Here is a 15,600-nt window from a genome sequence, read left to right on the forward strand (position 1 = left end):
GCATAGACCTATTGCCTCCATCGAAACATCTTTCTTCAGCATGTAAATTACTGTATGAGCAGCTACTCACCTTTTTATTTCCTTCATGAATTTCCTCGGTCTTGTTGTGCTTAATGTAGCAGCATCATTGCCAAAATGTCATGCTTTCGTTTAATTGAATTTATAAGGCTTTCATTTCAGTCACTTTCAGATCAATTTGAACCTGAAGCTGGTCATCAGATTTGCTGGGAAAAGAAGCAAAAGATACTGAAAGAGTTATCTTTAATGTTTGTGTGTGGTAGGGTTGTCACATTGCCAGGATTTTGACCACAATTCTAATGTCCACTGTAGGATCATAGCATTACCCAAATCAAAGCATTGCTAATGAGAATTATTAGACTGATGTCTTCCAAACACTTTTTGGATTTGATATTGGATTGAATGAAAAAAAAATAGTATTAAGACTAATTATTCTGTAATTACTGTGACACATGTAAGTTACATACAATACTATGCAAAAGTCAGAGACCACCCTTCTCTTATTTCATTTCCAGTTAAAACAGTGAGTAAATACATGTTATTTATTTTTCAGGGGATATTTTGGGAGATTTGACATAACATAATCCTCTTGCATAAGGAAGGAAATATTCCCAAAAGTTCCCATAATTGGAGTTCAAAAATTATTTAAAAATTAAACTTCAATCAGATTTTTTTTATTTAAACTAAATTTTATTTACCACTGAAAGTATTTATTTGAGTTGAATAAAACCAATTAAACTGCTTGTTATCACATTAAGTAATGTGTTTTTAGGTTGAGCTAAAGAACCATTTTTACAGCGCATTAAAACTCATTATGTCAGAAAAAAATCACAATCTGTCTCATCAAAATACACGTACGATTAAACACTTGCTTATTATGTTTTGGCCCATTACGGACCATCCACTGTGAATAAGAACTCCAGAAGTGACTCTTTTTATAGATTAGATAGGAATCAGTTGTGATTGGCCTGTTTATATACGTTCAATCAGCAGCTTGTCTCTGTAACCATTTCATTTTTGTGCTTTGGCTGTTTCCCACTATAGTACTTGTAATGTAGTAAATTGATAAGCAGTTTATTTTCATGTCAGGTTCTGGAGTTTAACAGAAATACAGTTTTGAAGTGAGAAGTGAATTAAAGAATATTAGAAACTGTGGTCACTGAATGCATTTTCCATTCAAACACATTCACAGTTTGGTCTAAACAGAGGGATGTTGTGCTGACTGCATGATGAGTTTTGAAAAAGGGAACTGAAAATGCTTGTTATCATTTGTTGAAAACTGTAATTATATGACATTAAAAAGACATGTAATCCAAAAATAATGGAAAATAATCAGATTACATATTACTGATTACTTTACATTTTTGCCTGATTTGATGCATAAAATTAATATTTAAAAAACTGAAAGTGAACACTTTGACAGAAGTGTGCCAGTATCGGTACTGTAGTATAGTAGTGTATATTAGGCTGCAAATGACATTTGTTCCATCTCCATTTGACAGCTTGAGTAAGAGATAATGTATGAGCTGCGCTAGGAGATTTTGTTGTATGTATGTGAGTGTTAACCCTGACATGTTCTCATTCATCCCATGTTTGTATTACATGCTGTTACAAAAAGCACAAAGACACGAACTGTTGCTCTCAGTCTGACCCACATGCTTTACGCCATGAACTTGTCTGTATAGTACACTTCACTGCCATACTCTGTAACTGTATGCAGATGGGCATATAGGCTTGAATTATTTACAAGGGGATGAACCAAACCATCATATAGCAGGACTTTAGATATAAATGCAGGGCTGCAGGACAAATGGAGAGATACACACACACACACACACACACACTCACACATGCTCCAGAGCAGATGGTGAGACTGATGCGTGTGTCTGCTCAGAGTTAATGCGCGACTAGAGAACGCTGTCTTCCTCCATGGGGTACACGCACACCGCCTGGCCGTCACATTCTCAGCAGCTCTCTGCTATATGACTGATGAAAGCTAGACCTGACTGTGAATTCCTTTCAGTGTAGCCACACCCACCCGAGGCCAGAAGTGCTTCAGAGAACATCAGGTTTTCACTTAAAGCGAAACTTTTTCAGACACTGGCACATCTACATCCATCTTGCATGAAGGTCATGCAAAGACTATGACTTGTGTACACTGCTCAAGTGGTTTGGAGCACACAGCAAGCTTCTTGTGATGGATAGCAAGCTGCTGTTGAGAATGTAAACAAGGCACTTTGCATCTGAAAATAATGTGAATGGCATCGGTGCCTGTGAGGTGAATTATGCTTTTGTTTTCGAAATTCAGCTTTCTTTTAATTTCAGTAGAACCTTCCAAAGCTTGTGCACGGTGGGAAGTGGCAGTGTCACACCTGGCATTTCCATGTGTCTCGAATGCATCTCCAGTGTTCAGATTTAGTGAATGGAGGAAGGTACTACCCACATTTACTACATTAGTCTCTTGCTGCATTTGTTTAACATGAGTCCACGTTCGAGTAAATGAAAAGGCTGTTACAAACATTTAGACCACATCAGTCAACAGATTTGTAAACAAACAGTAAAGGAGGCCAAAAATCAAGCTACACAGCTGATTTCTTCCCTGCTTTGATGGTACAGTTGATTAAGGCAGTCCTTGCTGCTGTCAAAGATGCATCAAGATGCTTTAGCATTCACACTGCAAATGTCATATGTGTCCCTGACCACCTCAAAAGGTGGTTTGAGTGATCAGATCACACTATGTCTCCAAGACGCATTGTACCCTGTTCACACCTGTTCTTAGCGCTGTCCACTAATGAATGGATCACCCAGGATGTATGTTAATGCCAAGTGTCCATGGGGCTTTTGGCAGAAAGATCCAGTGTACCGCTGTGGATGTCACTTTTCAACCCAACAGAGGATGATTCACCATTTTGTAGTTTTCAAATAGTATCCAGATGAGCTGTTTTTGTGTATGGGCAAAGGAGCCCATATTAGCTTGCTTATAGCATGTATGTAGTAGGGGCTGCACAGCTGTTAATTTTCATGTTTCAACTTGTCATTGACAAATGTAAATGACTAATCATCATTACCCTATTTTAAAAAAAGAGTCCTGGAAATCAGTGAGAGTAGGAAGTGGAAAACCTGCACCGAAGATGTTTTTTAAAGTTTTTATTGTATTTCAGAAAGTTCCAGCCTTATTCTCTGACTACAGGAGTGTACAGATGTCTGATGTAAACTGCATGCTAAAGTCACCACAGCTCTTAGAAACTCACCCACTGGCTCTGATCTGTGCACAATGGAAAACAAATGGTTGTTTATTGAGCTAAATGATAGAAGAAAGCAGTTGCATCTACTCACTAATAAGTCTTACAGAGAGAGATATAGGCCTAGGCACTGAACCACGAAACATTAATAATATACCATTTCACAAAATTATTCCTGAATTGTGTTTGAAACCATGGATATCAAGTAACATTCAGTGATTTGTTGTTTGGCATGTCACACAAATGGCTCTGTCCTATCACAGTGCTGCCCACATTGCCAAAGTGCATTTATTATGATTAGTGTAACTAGACTAACTAGGACACTCTTGGCTCTCCTTATGTGTGATGATGTGACTCCATGTTGGGCTGCTAGTGAGTATTGAGGGGTGAAATAGAATGAGAACCACCTTCTGTGAAAACAATTCACAGCAAAGCTACTTAAAACTGATCCACTGTGATAGCAGTGTTAAAAAATGATTTTTTAAACCACAAAAACATTCTACAGGAGTTTTGTTTAACCTTGGCTAAAACAGTTTATGAAACAATAATAAACACACTTATTGGGCACCACATCATATTTTGTGCCATGATTTCTCACGTATCTGGTCTTGAGAGATTGAGCACCATTGTTCTGATGGTTACAGTGTTCAAGGCTTGTGCCTCTGTCTAGCCCAGTGGTGTCCAGTCTTTTCTGCGAATGGCTGGTGTGGCTACAGGTTGTTATTCCAATAAAGCAGGAGCACACCTAATCAGTTGTTTAAGACTAAGACTAACAGATCTACTAAGTAGAACTAGGAGTGTTCCAGCTTGTCTGAAATGTGGCCACACCAGCCCTTTTTGGATAAGACTGGACACCCTTGGTCTGCTGTCATTGTTAAAGGAAGTCTCTCAACAACACTTCTCTTGAGACAGATTTACGGCAGATCTTAAAAGGTGAAGGAAAATCGATTCAAAACAGGCACACATGTTGCATAAACTTTAGCAAATCAAGCAGAATATGTAATCAGCTGCATACATAATATCTCCATCCACTTTTTTCCCAATCCTGCCACATTTTGCATGTCCCTCCTTCAAATGCATATGTATGAGGAATTGAAGTGCATGTTGCATTTTACCGTGCACACAGACCATAAACTGCACATTACTTCCATATTACATGGGTAAAATGTGCCCGATTAGTACCTGAAGCTGACACAAAAGACTTACTTTGAGCCCAGAGTTCCTCATGTAGGTGTTTTCAATTACAAAATGACACACAACCTCCAAGGTTTATGGCAGATTGATATTTCCTTTCAACTGGCTAGGTTACCACAGCATCTCATAACTCCAGTGGTTCCTGGCCCTTCTCCTGGAGCACCCCTACCCTGCACATTTTACCACTTATCTATTGTCACAGGAAAGGAAGGGAAGAGCTTGTTCCTTAGTTTATTAGTTAAATCAGGTGTTTTACAGCAGAGAAGTTCAAAATCTACAGGACAGGGGTCCGCCTTGATGATGGTGTTGAGATAAGATAAAGTTCATTCCAGCTGTTTTGTATGTTGTATGAGTGAATGTGTGCTTGAGGAGCATGACTTATCTTTATCTAGGAAAACTTGTAAACTATGACCTGTGAGTTTCTTCATCCTCAGAGAGGCAGACACGTTTGACTGGGCTGAACATGTGCTCCTGGCCCTGACTCCTCTTCTACTCCACTGTCTGGAAGTGACTTTACCTAAGACAGTGGAGGCGAGAGGAGGTCTTTTCTGTCTTTGGCTTAAAATTGACACCGAACTCAAAGAGCATCTAATCTCCACCTTGCAGCTTGTTACACATGAAAGAGATGGAGAGGCGAGAAAGGAGGCCCATTTCTTATTCATGAGTTCATTTGGAGGGCTTTTTATGCAAAGTGTTTAAATCCCATTGCTGCTTGCCAGGATCTCTGGGCCCACGCTAGTGACCAAAGAGGAACTTGACTTCAAACATCACAACACGTCAGATCAGATTATGGGCTTACTGAAATCTTAAAAGGGAACTCTGCATGTGTGTCGAGTGTGTGTGTGCGTTTTGAACGACGAAACTCCTGCTTTTTCAGCGTTTACCTGTGTTGCCTAATTAATTGACAAATCTTCAGCGTGCGATATAGGGTGCTTGTTATTTGATCATGTTTCACACTTCCCTTACAGCTTAATCTTTCGCAGCTAGATTCTTGTTTTTCTGCCATAAGGGCAAAAACCTTCAAAGGTGACCTCATATTAAACCTTGCGAGATGGAGCACAAAGAATCAGTGAGGATGTGTAAGCCTTGTTTTTATCTTAGCTTCATTGAAAATTGTATAATGAGCGAGCTCTATTATCATGCGCTGGACTTAAGCAGATCAGCGGCCAGTATGTTTTCAAAAACAGATTCTCCGTTGCCATGGACATGACATCTTTCATGTTTCGCATAGTGGGTGCACTGATGTTTCTTTGACGTGGGCAGATGGAACAAATTGGAGTGGCTATTGTTCAGCCAAAGCAGTTATGATTTTCAACATTATAAATTTCAAGTTTTAAAATGTCAGCCCTTTCACAATACAGTCCCACCGGTGGGATTAGTTAGTTAGTATAGTCCAATTTGTGGGATTCGTACACAGCATTAGCACGTTCAGCTTTGAATGCTGATGTGACAGTCAGCTTTAGTTGTACTTGTTAATTACATCTTTCTGATACAGCAAACAGTCAAAATATGGTGACAACTGCAACAAACGTTTTGGTGAATGAATGCAAGTTAAACTTGGCTTTGTCTATACTGAGCATATGCTGCAAACAGCCGGGCAGCACACGTGAAGCGAGCGTATTTCAGAAATGTACAAATTACAGTCCTCAGGCCGGCTGCCCCTTTGGTCTCCATCATTTTAGAACATGAAACTGTTACTTCTGCTGTTTCTCATGCCTGATTTTTTTTTTGTTTTTTTTTTGCTTGTCAGTTTCAGTATCTTCCAACAGCACTAGTGAGTCTGCCTGACTTCAAAACACACAGTAACAGTTTAAATCTAAACTTTGACTTTAACTAAAATTTCACACAGCACTGAGATACTGTACATCAACTCTTATTTGTTATGTCTGGCAAAAACACATCATAATGAAACGTCTACATTATAGAAGCTGTATTGTTTGATACTAATATCAAAACTACACACTTTGACAATCTAGGTTTATGAAAACTAACTAAAGAAGTTTTTGGTCAGGACTAGTTTCACTTGAGGAGGTGGGACATGTCATTTTTATCAGCGTTTTAGACCCATCCGAATGAGCTTTGTCAGGCACTTTTACAGACTGCATGTCAGTAAAGATTCTGGCACCTTTTACCTTCTATAAAAAAAGCCATGAAAGTAACCTCAGGTTATATTAATCCACCGTGAATCAGTGTGCCGGTAAAATGCCATCATATCCTGTTTTAAGGGAGTTTCTTTAGTATGGAAACACTCAAAGAAGCATTTACTTCTGTTCTCTGACATCTCAGCTTCTTATTTACCAGCTTTATGTTTGAATTTTCCCATTCCACTTTGAATTTTTGTTTTTCAAATCTGACTTTAGTTAATGATAATCAAGTCACATATCTTTACGTTTACTGAAATAGTTTTGATATTTACAGTTGAGTTGCGAGCACTTAGCAGTTGACTGCAAAAACCAGATGTAAAAAAATGAATGTAGAGTACACACACTGTAAACAATGATTCAATGTTTTGACTTTAAAAAGTTGATAAGATGGTTCATTGAACTATGTTGGTTCAATGAACTATTTAAAATTCAATAAACTCAAAATTCTAAGGCAACCAGGCCTCTTTGTTAAGTTAAAACCTCAATCTTTAAAGTACTTTATCAGTTAAGTAATACTTCATTGTTTTTGCGAATATAGGCTTATATTAAATTGATGCCTGTAACACATTCCAAAAAAAGGTGGGATGGGATGTTTTAAGACTAGAAAAGGACCATCCAGATTATTACCAATGTAAAGTTCAAAAGCCAGACTCTGTTGTTGTATAGGGGTGTATATGTGCCCAATGTATGTCCACAATAGAGCTGTTCCCAGTCCAAATACTACCAACATTGGTGTGTGTGATAAAGACCCTAGAATGCTGAAAAGCAAAACGACTGAACCTTTCTTAAAGCAGTTAGAAGTGGCTTGTTCCCAAGCTGCATAAGAATACAGATGAGAGACGGCCAGAACTGTGGTCCGGTGTGTCCGTCCACTGTCTAATCTTCTCAGGTTTCCTGTCACTCTTGGGCTCGTGTAGAGCTCCAAATCGCCCACACGGGCAGAGCTCGCACCGTAGCGCCACGGCAGCCTGCATCGATCTGACCTCTGGCAGATGCGCTTCCAGCCTTTGATCTGTCAATCAACGGCTAGTCAATAGTGAGAGGTAAACATTTCTGCTGGTCTATTAAAACTCACCTTCGCACAATATGGAGTGGATTCGGGGGTGTTTTAGATAGAGTGGCCGAGGGGAGAGGAGGAAAAAAGAGAACAGAATTACATTGGCATCGTGTGAGTGACAGCGCCAAGGCTAAAAGTTGCGCGTAGGAGAATGAGGCTGCATCTAAACAGGCCAAACAGCGTGCTGCTTCACTTTCAGCCTGCTTTTGGAATGCTGACCCACAAGCTGCTGTGTTCTGGCGCATGAATAATTGAAGGAGGTCTTAATGTATGGGCAGGTGGACGGCTCTTATCGGCGTGTCTGTATTCAAAGCGGGGGCTGCTGGGATATGCGGCAGTGGGAGATGAGAAGCTTCAGCGTTGGTCATCTCTGCTTTCTCTGCTTAATTATGGAGTCAGAGCTGTCACGGCGCTTTGTGCCAATGTCTCCTCCGCTCCTCTGCTCTTAATCTCTGTCCTGTCTTTTTCCAGCTGACACATAATACGACTCTATCAGAAAAATATTCGCTGCATAATTTCCCCCCGCACATAAAGTAAAGTTCAAGACCAAGCCCAGGGATTTGATGGCTCTGATGCGCCGCCTGACTCTTCTCTGCCTTTGTTAATTCTCTTCTCCTTTCACTGTTCTTGCTGCAGAGTCTTTGCTTCAGTCAGAAGCTTTGAAGTGCTTTTTTAATTAGTGACGCAGTATTGTCTTCATCCAGGCAGCACTTGTAAGCAGGAAGTTAAGGGTAGTTAAAGGTGGCAATTAGAAATGGAACAGTTTCAGATGCAGAAAAGGACATGGGTGTTACTGAGTAGCGACAATTTACCTCATTGATTTTGCAAGATTTTTCTTGGAAAGCAGCTGTTTTGAGAAATTTGAATGGCAAATTTTAAACACTCACTTCCTTAGATCACATCACCTGATTTACTTTGCTGCCTCTGCTGGATTTGATCTCCTGATTTTGGTTGTATTAAAGTGCTTAGGATGATGATATCCAAGAGTTATGGAAAATGAGATCAGAGTGCAGTTTATTCACGAAAGACACATTTGGGCAAAAGGTTTCATAAGTACGCATAAGTATGTGGACACCTGAGTTGTACAGAAAGAGAGTTACAGTGTTTCTATACATTTGCAGTTCCTGTCAGTGCTACAGCGACAATTGGCCTGCTCTCTCTGGGTGGGTTAGATGGCCCTTCTTCTCCCCCATCACTCTGGAGGACATGTAGTGAATGCAGACATCTCTTAGTTAACGTAACAGAATTAACAGTTAGCGTTCTCCTCCAAGCATGTTGAGCTGTACAATGAAGTTGCATTAGTAGCAGTTTCAAAAGATGTAGTGAGTGATTCCACATGTTTCAGAGAGAGCACATGCTAGCCCTCAGTCTTCCAGCTTGGTAGCATCATGTGATAGGGTGACCTTGGATAAAAGTTTTGAATAAATGGCACTTTTAACAATAACATGTTTGATTTACATTCGATTTGTATTTTGCATCAACAGACTGAGTCTACATTTGTAATGTCTTGTTTGTTTTAATGTCAGTAAATGAGAAACTTTTTTTCTGCAAAACAAGCTTATAAACTTGTTTCCTCCTTGCAAAAATGAATGTGGTGTTTATTTATTTACAGAATTTCTCTGTTTGTTTCAATGAGCTATGAGTGAAAATTCATAGCCGGTTACACCCTGCTTTTGTTACTACTGATGATACCTGTGACTTCTCAGGGTTTATCACCATCTGTAAACTAAATGTCCAGTGTAACTGATAAAGAGTGTTTGATTATTTTTGAAGGTAATGAGTTTGGACATCCGGAATGGCTTGACTTCCCCAGGAAGGGAAACAATGAGAGCTATCGCTACGCCCGCCGCCAGTTCAACCTGGTAGACACTGAGCACCTGCGATACCGGCAGCTTTATGCTTTTGACCGTGACATGAACCACGCAGAGGACAAGTACGGCTGGCTGAGCTCTGGCCCGGTAAAACACACACACATTCACTGTGTGCACCCATGCAGACAGTCTCCATGTCCAGACAATGTATGGCTCACCTTGCTAGCCATCTGTTAATCAGTGGGGAGCCCTTAAGCATGGGTAATGAATGAGGTGTTGGCTCCACAGCTCATGTAACTGTAAAGCTGTATGATCAGTGTAGCCATGTAAGCTTTATTCTCTGATGTAGGATGAGGATTTGAGTTTCTGTGTTTGTAGTTAAATGGCTGCTGTGTTTTTGTCTCTGTAGGCCGTGGTCAGCACTCTGGATCAGGCTGATAAGGTCATCGTGTTTGAGCGAGCGAAGCTGCTCTTCATCTTTAACTTCCACCCCAGTGTCAGCTACAGCCACTACAGAGTGGCAGTCCAGCATGCTGGGAAGTATCCTTTCACTTCTCCGACTCTGGGCTTCCCTCTGATACATGAAGAGTATGGGGCATATTAGTGTGATATTGTGTGTTTCTTTTTCTGTGTGTGTTCGGCCGTCTCTCCTATGACATATGTACAATTTAAATAAAAAAAATGGAAGACAGATTTTAATAAAGTGGGGTCTTCAGTCAAAAGCTTAGGTTAGTTAAAGCACAAGTGAAATTACAGAAAATTTGAACAAAAATACAGTCTGATAATGTATTATTTATTTTTTTTTTGTTTGAATAAAGAAAACGTAGGCCTAATGTCTTTCACCAGCTTTTCTCCAAAAAACAGGTTTTGCGGTAGCGTTAGATTCACTGGTGAACTGAGGGCCTTCAGTTTTGCACCATTAATGTTATCCCTTTTTCACAGTAGCCATAAAATGCCTCTTTTGAAGGTCCCTCATTTTTTACACTATGCATAATTTTTTGTCAATAACATTTGTGAAATAGAATTTAAGTAAATGATTTAAAATTTAAAATGAAGCTGTTAAAGACACCCTGTTCTTCAGTGGTCAGGACCCCCATGGACCCTCACAGAGCAGGTACTATTTGGGTGGTGGATCATTCTCAGCACTGCAGTAACACTGATGTGGTGGTGGTGTGTTAGTGTGTGTTGCGCTGGTATGAGTGGATCAGACACAGCAGTGCTGCTGGAGTTTTTAAACACTGTGTCCACTCACTGTCCACTCTACTAGACACTCCTACCTTGTCAGTCCACTTTATAGATGTAAAGTCAGAGACGGTAGCTCATCTGCTGCTGCACAGTTTGTGTTGGTCATCCTCTAGTCCTTCATCAGTGGTCACAGGACGCTGCACACAGGACACTGTTGGCTGGATATTTTTGTTTGGTGGACTATTCTCAGTCCAGCAGTGACACTGAGGTGTTTAAAAACACCAGCAGCACTGCTTTGTCTAATCCACTCAGACCAGCGCAACACACACTAACACACCACCACCACATCAGTGTTACTGCAGTGCTGAGAATGATCCACCACCCTAGCATAGAGCTGCCAATTTTTATTCCAATTTTCAATTTCATCCACTATTTTCAACTCTTTCAACTGACTGAAACCTAAAGGTTTACAGTCAGTGACATATCTAGGACTTCCAGAAAGCCTGGAGTGATATTTTTCCTCATGAAATTGGTTTCTACCTTTAGAAATCGAAATGCGATTGGTTGATTCCACTGTCACTTTATGATCACTTTAATTATGCCTCAGTCCAGTCCTGAAGGCCTGAACAATGGGAGAGGTAGCTTAGCTATATATATCTAGAGACCACAGGAAAAAAATAAAAAATACAGACCAGTTTTTGTGTTACCAGTATTTTTTTTTCTAGTCAGCAATTGCTACTAATTAACTTCGACAGCTACCAAGATAGCTAGCTTTTATTTCTATCATGTTGTTTGTAACTTAGCTAACAGAAGGAAAGAACAGAAGAGAGGAATGTCAAAACTTCTGGTATTTGAAACTAAGTTGAAAGACTCTTAAGGTGACTATTTTAAGGAATCCAATATTTAGAAGCAATTTCCAGTTTTCTTAAATATCACTTTCATTCTCTTTATGCTGTGTCTGGTACATTGTAATGGGTTTTGCTTGTACAGGATGTGAGTCTCCTGGGAAAGTTGAGGTTTCTGCTGTGGCAGGCATTGCTGAGGCCAGCTCACCCTGCGGTGAGGACATCAGGCAGTAATGGGCAGTGATGTGGACATTGTGCTACAAAACATTCTCATCTTCCAGATAAGACGTGAAGCTGAGGTCCTGTCACTTAGTGGCTATTAAAAGTCTGAAGGCCCAGTGCACTAAGCTGTTTGCAGCAGTTTCAGGCACTAATCGGACACATTGTTCTAATGCTGCATGAAGTGCCAATTTGTAGGTCATGTGCATGGATTAACGCAAAATGCATTTCTCTCCCTCATGCACATGAATTTAAGGAAGGTTAGCACAAAACGTGAAGATCATGCAAAAAATGGGTGGAGATCTTTGAAGCTGATTACATATTCCACATCAGTTTAAAGTTTGGGCAAATAGCAGCATAGCAGTCTGTTTTGCATGGAATTGTCTCCTGCTATATAGCAGTAATTTTTTTCTATTTTTCTATTTTCCTTTCTATTTTTATTTTAACCTAGCTGTACTGTCTCAAAAATGTGTTGTTATATATTTATATTTAACATATTTAATACAGTAACGCTGTTGTAACTCTCAGGGCTAGATGTACATACATGAGAAGACGCAGTGCAAAACCTCCCTTTATTGCAGTCACAATATGCATTGGTGTTATCTGTGCATTGGTGTTACTGTTTTCTTGGCCAAAATATGGCCAAAAGTATGTGGACACCCCTCCTAATTATGGAGATCAGGTGTTTCAGTCACACCCATTGCTAACAGATGTATAAAATCAAGCACATAGCCATGCAATCTCCATAAGAAAACACTGGCAGTAGAATGGGTCATACTGAATAGCTCTGTGACTTTAAACATGGCACTTTCATAAGATGCCTCGTTTGTCACAAGTCAGTTAGTGAAATTTCTGCCTTACTAGATCTGCCGTGGTCAACAGGAGAACACTTTCTACCAGAATGCATAGTGCCAACAGTAAAGTTTGGTGGGGGAGGGATAATGGCCTGTTTTTCAGGGATTGGACTCTGCCCCTTAGTTCCAGCGAAGGGTACTGTTAATGGTACAGCATACAATTACATTTCAGACAACATTGCTTCCAATTTTGTGGCTGCAATTTGGGGAAGGCCCTTTTCTGTTCTAGCATGACTGTGCACCTGTGCACAAGGTGAGGTCCATAACGACATGGTTTCATGAGCTTGGTGTGCAGGAACTCCAGTGGCCCACAAAGAGCCCTGACCTCAACCCAAGTGAACATGCACTTTGGCACGAATTTACTTCACAAATGCTCTTTTGACTGAATGGTCACATTTTCCCACAGACACATTCCAAATCTTGTAGAAAGCCTTCCCAGAAGAGTGGAGGCATCATCTCTGGATGATGCCCAACAGAAAATACTGAAGTGGATGTCATGAGCAAGAACTTAAGCTTGAAAAGCAAACAAAATAGAATTCTGTACTGCTGTTCAGATGATGTCAGTTAGAGCTTTAATCAGGCCTAAAGGTCTGGTCCAAACATGAATAAAGCTCAACCAAGTTTTGTCTGACCCATCCCAACCCACAGCACCAAGTTCTGAGTCTGAATCCAACACAAATTCCAAAAAAATTAAGTCTGGTACAAACACGAGCACCATCAATTGGAGAGCTCCACTTACTATTCCTGAATCTGACTGATAGTACCTGAGTTAGCTCATGATAGGGCAACAGTGACAGCCATTATCAGCTCATCAATAAACAAAACAAATAAAACATCAGCAGTTCAAAATTAAGTTTAAATTCCACTTTAGCAAATATATCAATCAAGGCCTTTAAACAATATCAGAAATATTTATACTCTGGATAAACTACAAAATGTGTTGTTCTCATGCTGTTCTTGTGTTAGTGGACCTTATAGTAGTCAAAATGAGTTACTCCTGTGGACCTGATTGAAAAAATTAAGGCAATAAATAAAGAAGAAGAATAAAGTGAGAAACCTCAGCAAGACATTTGAACACATCCTGAGCCAGACAAATATGTGAGATGTGATGTCTGAGGCTAAGCAAACCCTGATGTGAATAGTCATGTCCCATTTGGTTAGAACAAAGTTTTTTGGGCTCCAATTCCAATGTTAATGTAAAAGTTTTGGTAAGCGCATGAAAAAGCCTAGTTTCCCTGGCCATTGTTTCAGGTTTTCCTCATTTGTTCCATTCTCTTCTTCATAGTTCTCTCATTGCGGGGCTGCTGGAAGGGCTAGTGGAAAGGGGTGGGCAGGTGCAGGGGGATCAGAAAACCTGGGCTTTAGATCAATAATGCAGTTGTATGTATTGAAGCAGTCCACAGCTCCAAATGGACCATGGAGTACATCGTCAGAAGGGACATATCTTACTGATCCCCCCACCCCAAAAAATAAGAGTGTTTCTAGGGGGAGGCTGAAGGGTCTTCAGGGGCTTTTTCATAGTTCCACAGCTTTTGGAGAGAGGGAGCTGGGTCGATATTGTTGCTGTAGTGGGGCTTTCTTTTGGAGCATTCCTTTCGTTGTTTCCTTCACCTGGTTTCCCCTCTAATCTCTCTCTCTCTCTTCCTCTCTCTTTGTCTCCAGTTGAACGCTGCTTTCATGTGCTTAGGAAGCAGGCAGAGCACCTCTAGCTCAGCACTGATCTTCACAGCTCTAGACAGGAAGCCTCAGCCTACGCTTCACTGTTAGCACTACTGGTTTCTTTATGTTTGACAAAAAGCGAGTACTATATGTTTTTGCATATTTTAGTGGTTAAGAACGATTTTGTTTTGCTTTTTTATCACAATGTAATTAGTGCCACTTTACAATAACACCACCTTTATAAAGGATTTATGAATAGTTTAACATGAGTTTATTAGTTAGGTCATAAACACTTAAAAGCATTAAAAAGCAAAAAGAACATAAATAAAAAGGGGAAAAGTAACATGTTGCTCGCAAGAGCTGAGTCCACTTTTATATTAATATTGAACCTCAGATCTTGCAGGTTAGGTACCTTATTTTGTCTTTTTCATCAGTCAGCATTAAACCTGTCAGCTTCATCAGATATTCATATCCATCAGCTCACTTTTGCCCTTTTTATTTGTGTTTGAACTACTTATTAATACTTTTTAAGGTGTTTATGATCTTATAATTACAAACAAGTAATAAACAAATTTAAAACCATTTATAAATCCTTTATAAGAGTAGTCTAATTTTGTGGTACCTGTAATCATAATTTTATCAAGTCAAGTGGTTTTTATTGGCAACACACTGCACAGGACTACATAAAGTACAGATACACCACAGTGTGAAACACATGCAGACTATGCAATAAATACACCAGACAATACATATACAGAACAATAAATACACATGAAAATAAATGAACAGAACAATAAATAAATAAATCCCCATGACAAATACACATGAAGCTAACTAGACAGGGTCCGATAGCAGATGCAAAGATTAAGATATAAAGAATGTAAAGTGCAGATGTGCAGTAATGGTTAAGGGGAGTGTGATCAGGCTTCCTCCATGTGTTCAGTAGTCTGACTGCCTCAAGGAAGAAGCTGTTGCTGAGTGCTGATGGTGGTACGGATGCTCTAGGACCTTCTGCCAGACGGCAGGAAAGTGAGTTCATGAGAGGGGTGGGAGAGATTGTGCACTATGCTGCTGGCCTTGCAGATGCAGTGTTTGTGGTAGGAGGTGTCGATGTAGCGTAAAGACATGCCACAATGTAGAGCCCTGCGGTCCAAGACAATGTGGTTCCCATTCCAGACAGTGAGACAGCTGGTCAGGACGCTGTCTGTTGTCCCCCCACAGAAAGAAGTGAGGGTGTAAGGGGGAAGTTTGCTCTCCTCACGCTCTGCAGGAAGTGAAGTCGTTGTTGCACTTACTTGCCTAGGCGTGTGGTGTTGAGGTCTTTATGATGTGTACAGCGTTTGCCCCTTTTAGCTGCAGTAACAGCTTCTGG

General features: G+C 40.2%; 1 protein-coding gene across 1 annotated transcript in view; it reads left to right on the forward strand.

Moving 5' to 3' along the window:
• gbe1a (glucan (1,4-alpha-), branching enzyme 1a) overlaps positions 1-15,600 on the forward strand; it is a 230,990-nt gene that overhangs the window by 181,720 nt on the left and 33,670 nt on the right. The window contains exons 13-14 of the mRNA XM_036595341.1: positions 9,429-9,613; positions 9,876-10,006. Of these exons, the coding sequence (XP_036451234.1) occupies positions 9,429-9,613; positions 9,876-10,006 (316 nt within the window). The remainder of the gene's footprint in view (positions 1-9,428; positions 9,614-9,875; positions 10,007-15,600) is intronic.

The sequence above is a fragment of the Colossoma macropomum genome, unplaced genomic scaffold, assembly GCF_904425465.1.
Source record: "Colossoma macropomum unplaced genomic scaffold, Colossoma_macropomum, whole genome shotgun sequence".
NCBI classification, from domain to species: domain Eukaryota; kingdom Metazoa; phylum Chordata; class Actinopteri; order Characiformes; family Serrasalmidae; genus Colossoma; species Colossoma macropomum.